The 16733-nt window shown below is 33.5% G+C and overlaps 1 protein-coding gene across 1 annotated transcript; it reads left to right on the forward strand.

Annotated features, from left to right (window-relative positions):
* Nucleotides 1-8747: 8747 nt before the first annotated feature.
* On the forward strand, nt 8748-9916 carry LOC110936183. The gene has a single exon (XM_022178525.2). It carries the CDS (start codon nt 9038-9040, stop codon nt 9776-9778), a length of 741 nt encoding a protein of 246 aa, XP_022034217.1. The 5' UTR covers nt 8748-9037; the 3' UTR covers nt 9779-9916.
* Nucleotides 9917-16733: the final 6817 nt, after the last annotated feature.

Genomic DNA, 16733 nt, shown 5'->3' on the forward strand with positions numbered 1-16733 from the left:
TTTGCGCGCACGGTTCGGCTTATGTAACTAGTTTACATAAATTAGCCGAAACGGGCCAAACCATATTGTTTTGACCCCAAAATCCAGAGTATGATTATTATACCCATATAAAACAAGTCTTCAAACTTGTTGGGTCAAAATCACACTCCATTCACGGTTTTCGCCTTTCACGCGATTAAACCATAACTATCCATTGAAACTGACCGGTCTAAGCTACGGCTAAATTAAAGACCCGTTAGGATTCTAATTGGTTAATTTAAACCTTCGTTCCAGAATAGGGGACCAGTAAAAGCTATCTGCAATTTATTTCAATTAAGGAATTATACTTGCAAAGGTAAATACTTTTAACTTATTTTCCGTTATACGGGCTTGGGTTACGGTATTTAAAATACCGCTTGGTCGGGCAATTGACCCCAACTCATTAGTAGTTGGGTATTATCAATGTGACCCATTTAAAAACTTGTTTTGTTGACTTTACGCCTTTGGGGGCTTAATGACCATGTCCCGGATATCCTTGCCAGCATTTTACGAAATGGCCACGACCTTGACATCCGGGTGTAGGCGTACACCCGGCATTATGTCCATGACTATAAAAGTGTAGCCGTTGGTTACCCGCCACGGTTTTATGTTATGTGGCGTGTCTATTAAACTTTAACCCGGCACGACCCGGGCGACCGAACGCATAGTAACATGTAATTCTTTACAAGATTTAATTATAAATTATCCCAAGTTATAAAGAGTTTGTGCCTTGTGCATTTAAACCAATTTTATTAAACATTTTACAAAAGTGTCAGTTGAATGTATTTACCAGTGTAAACTGACGCATTTTCCCAAAAAGACTAAATGCAGGTACTATGCGTAAGTGGCTGGGATTTCTCCTTAGCATCATTAGAAGTCTCGCAAGCTTAAGATGCCTGAAGTCTGTTGAACAATATTTTTGTTATTATTATTGATCCCCTGTGGATTTTATTTCAACAATGGTGATACTTTGATATTACACTTAACGTTGAAATATATATTTATCTTTATGCTTCTGCTGTGCATTCATATATTGTGTGGTTTGACTATATTATTGCCAACTACGTCACGGAAATCCCCCACCGGGCCCACCGGTGAGACACGTGGAAATCGGGGTGTGACAAAGCGTGATTTAAAAAACGCCAAACACTAAATCGTCTAAAATAACGCCCAATCACGCCGGTATGTAGTGGTTATTGGGCGTTTTCCGGCGTTTTTTTTCGAAAATTTTTTACAAAACACGCCCCATTACGGGCGGTCTAACAATCCATAAACATTAATTTAATGTTTCTAAGCCTATGGACAACATATTTACTATTTTTTTTTGAAAGGTAAACTTTATTAACACACTAGCTACCTCAAACCGAGGCAACCCAAACCACTACAAACGTTAAATATTTACAAATTTACACCAGTCATTCCAAGGCGTTTCAATACCTTCGTTCCTAGTTTTGAACCATAAAAAAGCCCAGTTTCTTCACTTCGCCGCAAATGTACTCGAACTTCACCTCTTTATACTTGAATCTTGCTTCGTTCCTCATTCTCCAGATAGACCAACGCCCGATTCTAACAAGACCTTTAATAGCTTCCATCTTCATACCAACAAGACCCACATGCTTATGAATGTCTAGGAGATCCCTGAAGATAAACACCACCAACGGTTGGCACTTGCACCAATTCCCTAACCAAGACCATAACATATTTACTATTTATTTTCAGGATTTTGAATTTGAGTATAAACCCATGAAAACTCAAATAATCAATTTCTTGATTATGCAACATACTAATGGATTCTAATAGTTTCTAATCATCATTTACAATATCTAAGTTTTTATACTAGATACCATCAACTCCATCAATTTCTTAAGTTAAATCCCATCTAAACCATATAGTTGAAAAGTTGAGATAGCTAGGAAGCTAAGGTGTTGAAGCTGGAAGAAGGATTCGAAATAGTCTCGAGCCTTTGGTTTCACTCTAAGATCATATTATCCAAAAATCAATATTTTGTTACAATTTAGTCCAATTCATGATTATTTACCCAATCATAAATTGGACTAATATGACATGTCACTATTAAATATTTATCATTATATTACAGGGTTTAAAATAAGTCTCACACTCTCTCATACACACATGTATGATATATATGTGTTTTACACCAAGAATTAGGATGTTACAAAGGATCATAGTGATACATAGAGTTATTTTGTTAGCTTTTATGATTAGTGCGAATATACCTAAAACTTCTTTACTTAAACCTAATGACGAAACTTAAACATTTAAGTTGGGGGGGGGCAAAAATATTTAAAGATAATGGCTAAACTTATACTTTTAAGCCTCTATATATATATATATATATATATATATATATATATATATATATATATATATATATATATATATATATGAAAATGTAGAATAAACATGCGACAATGAGATCTAATATGTACATGATTTCAATTTATCCAAAAGGTTTAAATATATAGAATAGCAACATAGGTCACACTGAATACAAAAACAATTTTAAGTAGAGAATCAATAAGGCATATGTAAGTAAAACATTAAAGTTAACTAAAAAAGAATATATGAGACAAATAGATGAGGCAAAATAACCCTTGTATATCACATTCAAAACAATAAAAACAAGTATTATGAATTTTTTGTAGTTTTGTTCTGTACCAAATGTACTAAATTAATTAGTTCAGGGCCGTATCTGAAAATCTTCGAAAATATGTAGGCTCCGTGTGAAGATAAAATACGGGCCCCTAAAATATAAATTTCTTAAAAAGAATATACAAAAAAGTTTTAAATATATGAAAATGAATTAAAAATTTGTGGAATCACCTGCATGTTGCGGCGGGCTGTTTTTTACGTGAAAACGTAGATAAAAAACAAATCACACGCGCATTTGGACAACGAAACGTAGAAAGAAAACACGTTGTAAGGATAAATTAAGAAAATGTGGAATAGTTACATCGTAACTTTAAAAATCGTTATTTACGATCATGTAAAACCATCGTAACCTATCCAAATTTATCTAGAAAATACACAGAGTTGATAGAGAAAAAAAAAACAAATAAGACTTTTTTCATAAAAAAATGCAACACACAAAACTAATTGTAAAATAATATTATAAGAAATTAACATAAATAAGCATTTTTAAACTACATTTGAGAAATAACAATGATTCCCATTTTGATTTAATGTAACAGAAAATTAGCACTTAATGTCATTTGCATTTAATGCATAGGTAACAAACATAAAGAAAAAAAATCAACTAAAAATGAAGCTATCAAGATTAGGACCCAAGATCTACTTGCTAATAAAGTGACATGGGAACCACCAGATAGGGGTGTTCAAAAGTATCCGTATCCGAAAATCCGATCCGAAATATCCGATATCCGAATCCGAAATATCCGAAAAATCGGATATCCGTATTTTTCGGATTCGGATAGTGATTTTTAAAATTTTCGGATATTTCGGATATCCGAAATATCCGAAAATTTAATTTTCATTTTTTTCGGATATCCGAAAATATCCGAAGTATCCGAAAATATCCGAAATATCCAAAAAATATCCGAAAACTTATATTCGGATATCCGAAACTATCCAAAATATTCGTTTCCAAATATGAAAAAAATAATAAAAAATAAAAATTAAACAAAAAGTTGGATTTTCGGATATCCGAAATTTGGATATCCGAATTTTCGGATATCCGGTTTTGAACACCCCTACCACCAGATCATGAGCCTCCTCTTATCATTTTCAATTTCAGTACTTATATATTCTAATTTCTACAGCGTAACTTTATTAAAAAAATATAAACTTTTGAACCCCAGGAGGGTTTGGACCCTGAGCCGTCGCCCACCCCGCACCCCCTTTGGGCCGCCCCTGAATTAGTTACATATTGAGAAACAACAAATTATTTTGTTCAAAACAATGTATTTTCTATCATTCAACAAAAATAATAACTTATATAAGTTTTTTGTTAAGTTATATGTTGAGAAATAAACAATTGTAACAATAGTCCTAGAATTAACGAAAAAAAAAAAAAACAGAAAATTATACTTAAGACCATGGGGTATGGGGGTCGTCCCCTCCCCGTCCCGGTCCGTCCCCGGCATCGCACACCGCCCTCTGGGCTCCGTCGTGGCTCTCACGTCCTCTGCAAGACGTTGGAGATGGGGCTTGTTGATTGGCTGCTGGTTGATTGGTGGCCCCCACAAATTTGCTCTCTCTCTCTCTCCTTGCAGGGTACAAGTAAATCAGCACAAGGTACAACTCTCTTGGGTAGTCATTGCTTCCCCTCCACATCCTTGGGTAGTCCCCAAGGGGATGGTCCTTCACCCTCGCTGAGTTGACGCCTACGTGACGGATGATTCATTTGGAGACTATCCTCACCATACCCTTTCGTCTAACACCTTTTCAAAATTATGTCTTGATAATTGAAATTATTATTATTTTCTGTCGATATTTATGGTGGTCCAACATTGATGGAAGGGCACCTCAGGACCTGATCAAAGGCTTCCACTGCCACCTACACTTTTGTCCCGCCACCAATCCTGCAAATGCTACGACGAGATTCTCGCCAACCCAAACGATCGCTAATTAAATTTGTATTTTTTTTTTTTTTTTTTTACCTTTTTTCAAACAAATAAGTTTCAATTTTCAATCAGATATTTATAGTTTTATAATTGTTGGATTCCGATATATTTTCACATGATTTCAATCAGATGAACACATATGAATCACCAAATTTTTTGTTACGAGATTTGACATAGATTTAACACAATAGTATGGAATCTGTTGCTCTTAGGGTCCGTAAATTAAAAAAAAAAAAAAAACAAACAGGTATTCACATGATGTGTTATATTGTAGGACCTAAAATTATCTATTAAATAACATATAAGTGAGTTATTATTCTTGTTTGATGGTAGATATTCACAAGATGTGTTATATTGTTTTGAGTTATGCGAAACTCTGAAGATGAATGATTAAAAAAAAAAAAAAGGATAGGTGCACGGTATCCTTAACCGCTGAAAGGGATCTCCCTTCCCAGTTCATGACCCGACAACGATCCCTGGCGGTAAATACCCTTGTTAACTTGATTGGATTGAAGAGCCTGAAGTAGCCAGGATTTGAACCCGCGACCTCCACATAATGGGAGGCCTCAAGAGACACTAAATGGATGTCGGTGGCCACTGAGGCAAGACCCAATGGTTAAAAAAAGGATAGGTGCACAGTATCCTTAGCCGTGGAACGGTAGATATCTTTGTTTATGAATTATTAAATAGGGAATATGAAAAAGAGGTATATCAAAAACACTATCAAACCCTAGGAGATACGAAGTAAAAAAGTGAAAATGTAGATAATAGATATTACACGAGTTGGTGTCGCAGAGCATTATAGTCATTCATCATTAAAAAGTTGTTTTCTCTAGTGACATGCGAAAAAAAAAAAAAAAAAAAAACTGAAAGACGAGGTGTGGCCATATATCACATGTATCATACGTGATCATAAAGTTTATATTTTGTGTTGGATGTAATTAAAGAAAGTATAACACAAACAGAAAGTGATCATAAAGTTTTATATTTTGTGTTGATGTAATTAAAGAAGGTATAACACAAACAGAAAAATAGATGCTTTCATGATTTTTTTTTTTTTTTCTTAACTTCCTTGCAAAGATTCTATACTAGTTTCCGGTCTAGTCAGTGACATGTAGGTTCAAAACAGTTGGTGCATTTCAATCTAATTTTCTAATTTTTCTGTTCCCAATATATTTGGGGCCAATTCGATCCGGTTCAAGCCTTATAGAACCAACTAATTTTCTTTTGTTCATGAGTAAAGTAAAAAGACCAACTTTTCAAATACTTTAACCATAGGATAGGATGTAATGTTACATTAATTACCAAATTTAACCAAACAAGATTTTGTGCACCATGAAGCTGTACCCTTCTCCCTTTTCACTCCATTAAACCATACTAGTTACTAATGTAGGGTTAAATTATATATTACAGTTTCGTTTCATATCCGAATAAAAACTCGCTACCTGTGTTTTACTTAACTCATTTATTCTTTTATCATTTTTTTTCACTAACAACTTGCGTTCGTGAACTTCTTAATAAGATAAAATAAAACTAAGTACGCGGTTGTGTTTATTTTTTCTTAAAAACGAAGAGGTATTCAAAATAAAGTATTTTTATATCGTAAATTATACCAAGTACCGGTGCCGTAACGAACTAAGTCGATACCGACTGAACAACATCAGTACTGGTATCAATATTTGTTTTTATGGTTTCGACTTTCGACCGATGTAAACACGTATGCATATTTTTTTAGCATATCACGACTTTATTTTTTGGGTTTTATCTTTTGGTTACATTGGAATGTCATATATGTAATTAAATCTAATACTAATGTATATAAATTTTTATTTTATCTGTAGAATACATTTTTCAAACTGCATCGCACGGATATAACTCAGTTGATACAACTACAATGAAAGTTCTATGATCTACAACACCATATGCCCCAAAGTTAATTCAAGTTATAGTTTTCATCTTGTTAGCGATCAGCAATGCTACTAAAACAATTTTTCTAGTTCTACCTTTTACATTAACAACATAATCTTTGAAGATAAAGATATGCCATTGGATATTGTATAATATTAATACATTATAAAAAAGCAACATAACTATGCATATATAAGTTGTAATATTAGCTATGGGAGTATTTCAAAAAAAAAAATGGAAATTTTCATTTTTAACCCTCAAGTTTTAATGTTTGACAATTTAAGTATACACTTTTAATCTTTGTTTCTTTTTTAACCCTAAAGTTTTAATCTTTGACAATTACCCTAAAGTTTTATTCTTTGACAATTTAAGTTTAAAATTTTTAATCTTTGTTTCCTTTTTAACTCTAAAGATTTAATCTTTGACAATTTAAGTTTAAAGTTTTAATATATGGTAATTTAACCCCTTTGATTAATTTGATTTTTTACTTCTAATTCAAAAGCTTTCATCTTTTGCGATTTAACCACTTTGGTTTTTTTACTTATGTGTTGTAATCTTGGCTTTGGGGGTTTTTCAAAGAAAAAATGATTATGCATATGGTTGTTGTAACCTTGGCTTTAAGGGTTTTTCAAAAAAAAAAAAAAATTGATTTTTTTACTTTTCACCCAAAAGTGTTTCAAAAATTACTTTTAACCCAAAACTATTTGTTTTTTTTTTTTACTTTTAACACAAAACTTTTTATCTTTTGCAATCTATCTTCACAATTTTTTTACTTTCAACTTTGGTCCTTTATAGTTTTCATTTTCCGCAAATTTTTCGCTTTATGCTTCGTTCAAAATTTTGTGGCTTAACACATCGCAACGTGCTTCTTTGGTTTAGCGTTTTTACGTTTCATTCTAAATTTTGCGAGTTAACACGACGCAACGTGCGTGTGTGGGTGAACGTTTTTACATCGTCTATTTTTTCCCGTTTGACAGGTTCAACATAACGTGCGCGTCCTAAATCGACTTAGTTATAACTAAAGAATCCCCGCCGCATTGCGGCGGGTCGTAATTCTAGTTTTATCTAATTTACATGTGATATTTACCAAATTTTCTTATTCTAGTTAGACATTGTGATCAATAAGTGAACATAATTCTTACTTGACTTGACACAACAACTTGCGATTGGCCTCTACGTGTAACTTGTTGATTTTAAAGATAGTGAATTCAATAAGTCACCTCATTTCAAAACAGTAATAACAAGCAATTTTATTTAATGCCTCATATGCCACCAAATCAATTTGTTTAAATCATCTTTGGTCGGCAGATCTCATGTTGAGTTTGATTTGTTTTTCGAATCAAGCAAGGTTCAACTCATTTAACTTACTTATCTGACTATATGTAAGGAACACCGCTCTCTCATTCGAGGCCAACAAAATGCTTCAAGAATTAGGAAGAACTCCAAGATTCAAAGAGACCTGTGAGTGAAATAGAAAGATCGAAAGGTGAGAGCTGCACCAAATGGCTAGAGAGTACATGAATATCATCCCATCCAAATTGGAGCCTATGAAATGCTTTAAGAATCAGGAAGCATACGTGTACGGTGTACCCTGATAAACCAACTAACCAAACAACCGTCTTTGAGGGTGTACGGGTGTGCAACCGAACATGGTCCAATTTTTTTAATTTATATATAAAATATTTACAATCCCAAATGAAACATTAACATTGCTATAGCTCTAAAGGTTCTACGCTTATTTGTCAATACATGAGTCTTTGGTTCGAGACTAGCAACAATTTGTTTGCTCGATTTTTATATCATCTATTCAAGCTTAGTGACCTAAAGCCCAAACATAAAGAAGAAGGAAAAAGTTTTAAGAATATTGAATTTGTAGCAGAATACATATAGATATTCATATCCGTTTATAAGTTTCTTTTATATTTGATTTGTTTTTATATTTATATTAAGATATTTTAAGTTGTTTTTATTTATATTAAATTGTTTAATGTTTAGTTGTTTGATTATGAGGTTAACACGTAATCACATGAAAATATATAATATATAGGCCTATTTTTTCCATTCATAGAAACGAACCTATATGTTGCATGTCGTTTAGCTTGAGTTCAAACGACCTATACATGCATCAACTATTTTCTCCGTATTAAAACTATATATAAACTCGTATAAAAATAAAATAAAAACATTATAATAAACAAAAAAGGGTGTGTGGGGGTAGCTGGACCAGAGTAGTGGCTGGGTCTTCATCTTCTGGTTGGTACTTCGGTTCCCTTAATTCGTCACCCCCTTTATAAATTCGTACCCCATTTTGAAACCTTCATCCTCCCACTCACCCCTCTCTCTCTCTCTGCAACACCCACACACTTTCTCTCTCTAAATTTCACCGTAAATTCTCACACTCTGTTCTCCAAAAATCAATCACATTGATCCTCAATCACTAACAATCATCAAATCCTCACAATCTGTTCTTCAATTATCACTTTCAATCACTTTTAAGCATTAAAAATATGGAATCTTATGACTTTATCGACAATATCAAAGCCGAAAAGGCAAATGCACTCGCGCGATACCGAACGTTCTCCAACATCTCCAAACTGTTTCAGTTACTGGAGGTTTTCGTCGCCGTTGCCGTGATTTCGTGGTCCTCAAGTCATCTTCCTCTCGTCATTAAATTCTCCGGCGAGTATGTGACGTCATTTTCGTCTTATTTTGCTAATCAACACGTCGTTTTCCTCGTCGGAAACCTAATTGTCGTTGTTTGTTACGTACTTTCTCGTTATTCCGATTCCGGCAACGAGTTAAGCGATTCTGAGTTTCATTCCGGTTCCGGCACCGAGTTAACTCACCGGAAAACCGTTTCCGACGGTACGAATGCTAAACCGGTTCAACCGCAAGCTGTTAGGTCATTTAAACCGTCGGAAATTCAAAATCCGGTTATCAAAACGGTGAAATCGGAGTCGGAAGTTGCTGGAAAAACGGTTATTACGCCGGAAACGAAGCAAAATGAACGGAAATTTGAGAGAACGAGATCGGAGAAGGTGAAGAGTCGGATTCCGGTGAAGGCTGACCGAGAGTTGCGGCGGTCGGTGACGGAGATGAGGCGGAGTGTGGCAGTTACCGGTGGAAAAGAATCGGTTAAAGCTGTCGAGAAACTGAGTAATGAAGAGTTTCGGATTGCGGTTGAGACGTTTATTATGAAGCAGCAGAGGTTTTTGAAGGAGCAGAGTATGATTGAAGATGAGAGTTGAAGTTTGAATGGATATAGTAATGAAAGTTTTATACAGTAGTTACTATTACTTCCACATTGTTGGCTATTGTTTTAGTCAATGGTTTTATATCAAAATTTAAAAATAGATATTGAAGTATGATATATAAATAATTCAATCTTTCGTATCTGTTGGGCTACTTCATATTGGTTGCTCATATAATCGATGTAAAACAAGTCTCATACCATGCAATGGTTTCAGTCCATAACATATCACACGATACAAATATTGTGTCGTGTCCAAATGAGTATGACTGTGAAGTGTCGTGGTTGTGGGGCGAAGGCCAAATTCCGTTTAAGATTTAGTAATCTATATATATATTTATAGCAAATAAGTTCTTACACATGACATTTTTTTAAAGTATGATTACATTTCACTAATCATAACATATGTTAAGTTGATAGTGAGAGGCGACACCTACTTGTTTAAGATACCAAATAAAGCATGGAAAAGTAGAAAACGAAACATGGGCACATATAATGTGATATAACGCATTCACTTCTTGAAAATATCAAGTGCACCCGTGTCAAATTGTTAGTGATGGTTAGATATGTAAGTAGTACATGAAAACAAGACTTAGATTCTATATAACCCGTAAATATAATTTATTGTCTACTTTTTGAAAAATAAATAAAAATTCAATGAATTAGTGTCACTAGATTCTTAGGTACCCAACTAAAAATTGTGTATTTTACATACACAAAAAATAACATATACATAAAAAAAAACAAATGAAAATAACACATAACACTTTTCAAAATATTCAGTGAACAACACACGAGTGTACCTCAAACTATCATTTATCATAAACATAAATATACATGTAAGGAATAACACAAAAAAAAAATATTTCTGCTAAAATTGTTAGGGTGCATGATTTATTAAAAGTCATATATTACACATGTTTATATTAAAATCCACTCGTTCATATAATTAGAACTAGTGATATTCCTCGCGCTTCGCGGCGAGGATTAAGTCGGTATCAATTTGGGTTGTTATAGTACCTGTACTTGCTATAGTAATTGAGAGAGAAAATACTACATCGATCGAAAACAAAAAAACACATATCGATACGGTACATGTGTTGTTCATTTGATATCGATTCGGCTCATTTGCATTTCAATTCACGTTTTCTTTTATTTCAACATTATGATAAATTATTTTTTAAACGGATATTGTGTCGCTATCGTACCAAACCCAATCGAAACTGATTGAACAACATTTGTATCGGTGCCAGTAGTTATTTTTATTGTTTTTGCTTTCGATAACCTGATACTGTATCGCCACCTTACTGCACCGAACAACATCGGTATCTGTATACATTCATTTTTATGGTTTCTTGTTTAACAATTGATACTTTGATCGTATCTTATAAGTTATATGGAAAAAAATATGTTTAGATCAATTAAAATAATAAAAAAACTTTAAAAAATATTAAAAAAATAAATAAAAACACTGTTCCTCATCTCTTTCTATTCATATATACTAGGTGATTTGACCGCGCGTTGCGGCGGTATATTACAGCGAGCATTGGATTTGTATCGGTTTGGTTCATTACAATACCAGTATGATACATGCACTTCGTATAGAAATCAATCGACTGGAAACAACGAAAATGAACACGGGCACCGACACCAATGTTCAAACGGTATTGATTGATTCAGATCGTCACAGTATTGATATAATTATTTATATATCGTTGCAGACAAAGTTGTATAAACTAAAAATTATCGAAAACGAAAACCATAAAAATGAATACAAGCACCTGTACCAATTTGTTTCTTTGGTTTGTTATGGTATAATAACGATATGGTGCCAGTTTATCAAAAGTAAAAACAATAAAAATTAATAGCGGTATTGATACAGATGTTGTTCAATCGATTTGATACGTTTTGGTACGTTAGCGGCGCATTATCAATTTCAAGAAAAGAAAGTTTATCACAATATTGGAAAAAATAAACACAGTTTATTAGAAAAAAACATCGAAATAAATGATAACAATTACTATTCATTGTCGCTTTCGGTTCGGTTTGTACACCTGCAGCACAATATCCATTTTCAATAAAAGTTATACCGCAATGTTAAAAGAACATTGTTGGGAATTTTTTTTTTTAAATTAACAAACGCAAGTTATTAAAAGAAATTAAAGTAAATGATTGAATAAAATAGTATTTAAAAATAAATAAATACTTGTAAAGAGAATTAAAAAATAAATCAACACTTTAAAATAAAATATTGAAATACTGTTCATGATCACTTTCAATTGATATGTATAATGTTAAACTAGTTAACACACATGAGTTTGTGGAGGGGCATGAAAATGGGGCGTTATATAACATGTGGACGACACGTCAACATGGTCAGAAAAGTGGCGTGGAGCAAAAACGGAGGCTGTGGGGCAAGACAGGACGTGGAAGAGTGGCGTTATTCAACACGTGGCAATCTCTTTTTGTTATTATTTTATTATTCAAACCTACACAATGTATTTATTTTTTAAAAATAATTTACAATAATAAAAAAAGAGTACTTAATTTAAAAAAAAAAAGATTACAAAAATTCGACAATCCACTTTTGCTTTTTCCCTCTCGGCCTCGGTTTTCTTTTATGGTTTCGTTTTCTTCGCGTAGAGGATTCGGGTGGTGTAGGTTGAGTTTCTGGTACGATTCAGGTGTAGGGGGCGTCTGGAAACATAAAAGGTAGGTTCGTGAGAAGATGGTTGTACGCTATTATGTTCGGATCAAAGTTGCGGATCAGTCCCTTGAGGGTAAGTGGTGTTACGTACTTCGCCCACACCATAGAGGTTGTTCGGATCGAAGTTGTGGTTGCGTAGATGCATTATTTTTTTATAAAAAGTTGAGAGGTTTTATAAAAATGAAGGTTGAAATGGAGTTGGGTAGAAGAGAGTGATGTGAAAAATGGTGAAAATATTTTTATAACGGTGGGTTAAAATATTTTTTTTAATTGTGCCGTAGGGGTCCAACGACTACATGCCACATCAATGAGCCAATGCCACGTCGACCCACTCTTTACCTCTTCCCCGGTGGAAATCCTCTCTCCCCAACCTCAATGCCGCCTTCCACGTCATTGTTGGAATGGTGTGTCCGTCATGGAAAGGCCTTAACACCCCTAAACACCGGGGATCCGAGACTCAAAACCATTCTTTCAATTTTGTTATTAAGGGGACTTAAAAACCCTTCTTTCAATGTTGAAATGTTGTAATCTATCATTCAACAAAACCAGACCAATATATTAAATGTAGGGTAAAGTTCTTGTACAAATAATCTTAACATACTAAACATACAAATTGAAGGAAAACTAAAAAAGACAATGTGTCATTTTTGTAATTATCAATAACTATCAAAGTTACTCTACAAATATACCTAAAAAAACCTAACCACTCCCCCCACCCCCAAAAAAAACCTAAACCCCCCACCCCCCAAAAACCTAAAAAAAACCTACCCCCCACCCCCCAAAAACCTAAAAAAACCTAACCCCCCACCCCCCAAAAACCTAAAAAAAAACCTAACCCCCCCTCCCCCCCACCCCCAAAAACCTAAAAAAACCTAACCCCCCCTCCCCCCCACCCCCAAAAACCTTAAAAAACCTAACCCCCCCCCCCCACCCAAGCTAAAATGCTAAAAACTAAATCCCCCAAAAAACCTAAAAAATAAAAAAACACACAAATTATTTTATTTTATTTTTTAACATTTTTTTATTAAAAAATCGTTACTTTTAGTAGCAGCCAAATTTTTTTTTTTTTTTTTTTTTCTAACGAAATGTAGCGATTTTTTAATAAAAAATGTTAAAAAAAAAATTTGTGTTTTTTTAGGTATTTTTGGTTGTAACTTTGATAGTTGGTGGTAATTACAAAAATGCCACCTTGTCTTTTTGGGTTTTCCTTCAATTTGTATGTTTAGTATGTTAAGATTATTTGTATTTGATCTTTTGCCATTAAATGTAAGCGGGAAAAGTAATGGCTTATAACTGTAATTCAAAAAAAACTATAACCACCAATACTTGAAACTAAATAGTATTAATTTACTCTTTATGTATCTGTTAGACGGTTTCATTTATTTTTTAAATATCATATTTACCTAACCAGAAAATTAATATCATGTTATAATATCATATTTACCTACCCAGAAAATTAATATCATGTTATAAATTATTATTATTATTATTATTATTATTATTATTATTATTATTATTATTATTATTATTATTATTATTATTATTATTATTGTTTTTAACATTAACTAATTCTATTAAGCATAAATCGTAATATATATTTTTTTTTATAAAATCATAATATATCCAAACCATTGTAAAAATCAAAATAATAATTATCCGCGTGACCTTTTAAGGTTTCCTCATTTGCCACCTTATTATTTTATATTTTTCAAGAAATAGACAAATAAATAACTATTATAAAATGGTTTTGGATGCCATTATCCATTTGTACTCAGAAAAAGTACGAGAAAAACAAAAACCTCATCCAACTAATTAACTTAATATTTTATTTTTGTTTTATTATCATTAATTTAATAAATATCTTTGTTGGTGTTCTTTTTCTTCCAACATATCACCAACTAATAATTATTAGGGGTACCGCACAGCTACTTAGCAGCTGTCTATGAGCATTTAGGGTCGAGGTTGCAAATTGTAGGACGTTGGGAGGTTACTTATATTAAAATTCAAACTTTCTAAAGTATTCTAGGAAAATAGGATATAAATCTTCGTGCTCTGTCAAATATTGTAAAATGATGGTGTATAATTAACATTTTTTTTGAGTAAAATCCACGAATAGTCCTTATGGTTTGGTGAAATTTCACCTTTAGTCCCTAACTTTTTAGAATTACACTCTTAGTCCCCGTGGTTTGACAAGTTGTTACTCGGATAGTCCCTAAAGCGGATGAATGTTACTCGGATAGTCACTGTGGTTTGACAAGTTGTTACTCGGACAGTCCTTGTCATTTCACACCCACTTAACCAGAAAAACTAATCTCGATCCGCTTTGGGGACTATCTGAGTAACAACTTGTCAAACCACAGGGACTAAGAGTGTAATTTTGAAAAGTTAAGGACTAAACGTGAAATTTCACCAAACCACAGGGACTATCTATGCATTTTACTCTATTTTTTTGAACCATAAATTTCTATCATGCATAATGGCTATACACTAATTCAGGAGAAAACCCAATAAATTTGAAAAAAAACCTCTGATAGATCTCAAAATCTTATCACACACTCAAGATGTTACTAGACTATAAGATCATTGACATATAATTAAGATACTAATTCACGTAAATGTGTAAGCCTGTTCGTATGTTTTTATGTAAAACACCACACACAACATGAGGTATGTTGTATTATGAATGTCAAACCATTATTGGGATGCCGGGGTATTAAACGGGTTGGGTTGGCAGGTTCAACTTAACCCGAACCCAAAAATTTTAGATGAACCCGAACCTGAAAGTCGTGTCATATATATGTACCTGAACACGACGCGAATATTAGCAGGTTGACCCAAAATGACCCGTTCAACCCGAATTTTCAAAATTTTAATAGTTTTTGCAAATTAATATATTAATTTTTTTCACCAAAATTATTGGTCCCTTTATAAATTATCTTGTTATGAATTTACATCGAGATAGATGGTAAACGGGCAACAAGCTGCCCACTACCCATTTTTGAATAGTAAAACTAAGTCTTCTAAAAATTACATCCATAGATCTCGAGGTCATAACATTACTATGCATACTAAGAAGGTCCACAGCCTCTTGCGTGTGACAACTGGCACCCAACCAGTAATTTCCGTACACTTTGATTATTATTTAATGACTGCAATTATGTGCTTAAATGTCAACATTGTCTGATTACATACTATACAAGTGAATTCATGCACGTTTTATACTACAAAATATTGCTTTATGCATTAATGAATAGCGTTGCGTCAGAAATACTAGTAAACTCACCGTTAAGACACATTGTGTCAACAATTCTGCAGAAAACAGTCAGACAATAGAACTGGGGTCTAGGTGTAGGTCCAACGTCAAGAATACATTAAAACCCAAGAGTACATACAAGGGTTAACATATAGACTTTCCGGAAGCTAAAATACGTACTAAAAAGCACCCGAAACGCACTTTAAGTGCAGAATTTTACAGAATTCAGCTATAATCAGCTTTATAACCTCAAAATATTATGCAGAATTCATGTTTATCATCCAGAATACTTTTCTAAGTGTCGGGAATTAAAAATGTCACAAAAGGATACTTAAAAGACACTAACGGTGCAATTTAGCACTTTAACGGAATGGTATCTAACCGAACAACCGGACATTGCCCGGAACACCAAAATATTGCTAGAAACATTGTTTCACTTTTTCTGAGCTAGTTATGGTTCCCGAACACCCTAACATATTATAGAATGCATCATACACATTAAACACTAGACTTACACTTAACACCCTCCACTAAATCACCTACCTTGCCATTTAACTTTCATTTAACCCCCCCCCCCCCCCCATATAAGCAATCGGCCAAGAAGCATGGCCCCACCAAGATTTCATAATCTTCCTAATATTTCCATAATATTCCTTGGATTTTGAATTGATTATGTTTGTACTTGAAGGAGCATAAGGACTCTTGGTTAATAGGCTTTTGATTATAAATAACCTTATCATCTTCACTCATCACCACTTCTCCTCCCTCCCTCTACACCTCTCGGCCGACCCCTCTCCCTCATACACTCACCATTTTCATTTCAAGATCATACAATCCAAGGTCTTCTCAAGGTGCTAGAAGGTCACTAACGAGGCTCGGTGCTCACGGAACTTGAAGGACCTCATTCGTTTGCTTTTATCCACCACATTTTCACCATTGTTCTTTCCTAGCTTTAAGTTAGTTGTAAGATTCTTGAACACCCTTGTTTACTTC

The sequence above is a fragment of the Helianthus annuus genome, chromosome 4 (assembly GCF_002127325.2).
Source record: "Helianthus annuus cultivar XRQ/B chromosome 4, HanXRQr2.0-SUNRISE, whole genome shotgun sequence".
NCBI classification, from domain to species: domain Eukaryota; kingdom Viridiplantae; phylum Streptophyta; class Magnoliopsida; order Asterales; family Asteraceae; genus Helianthus; species Helianthus annuus.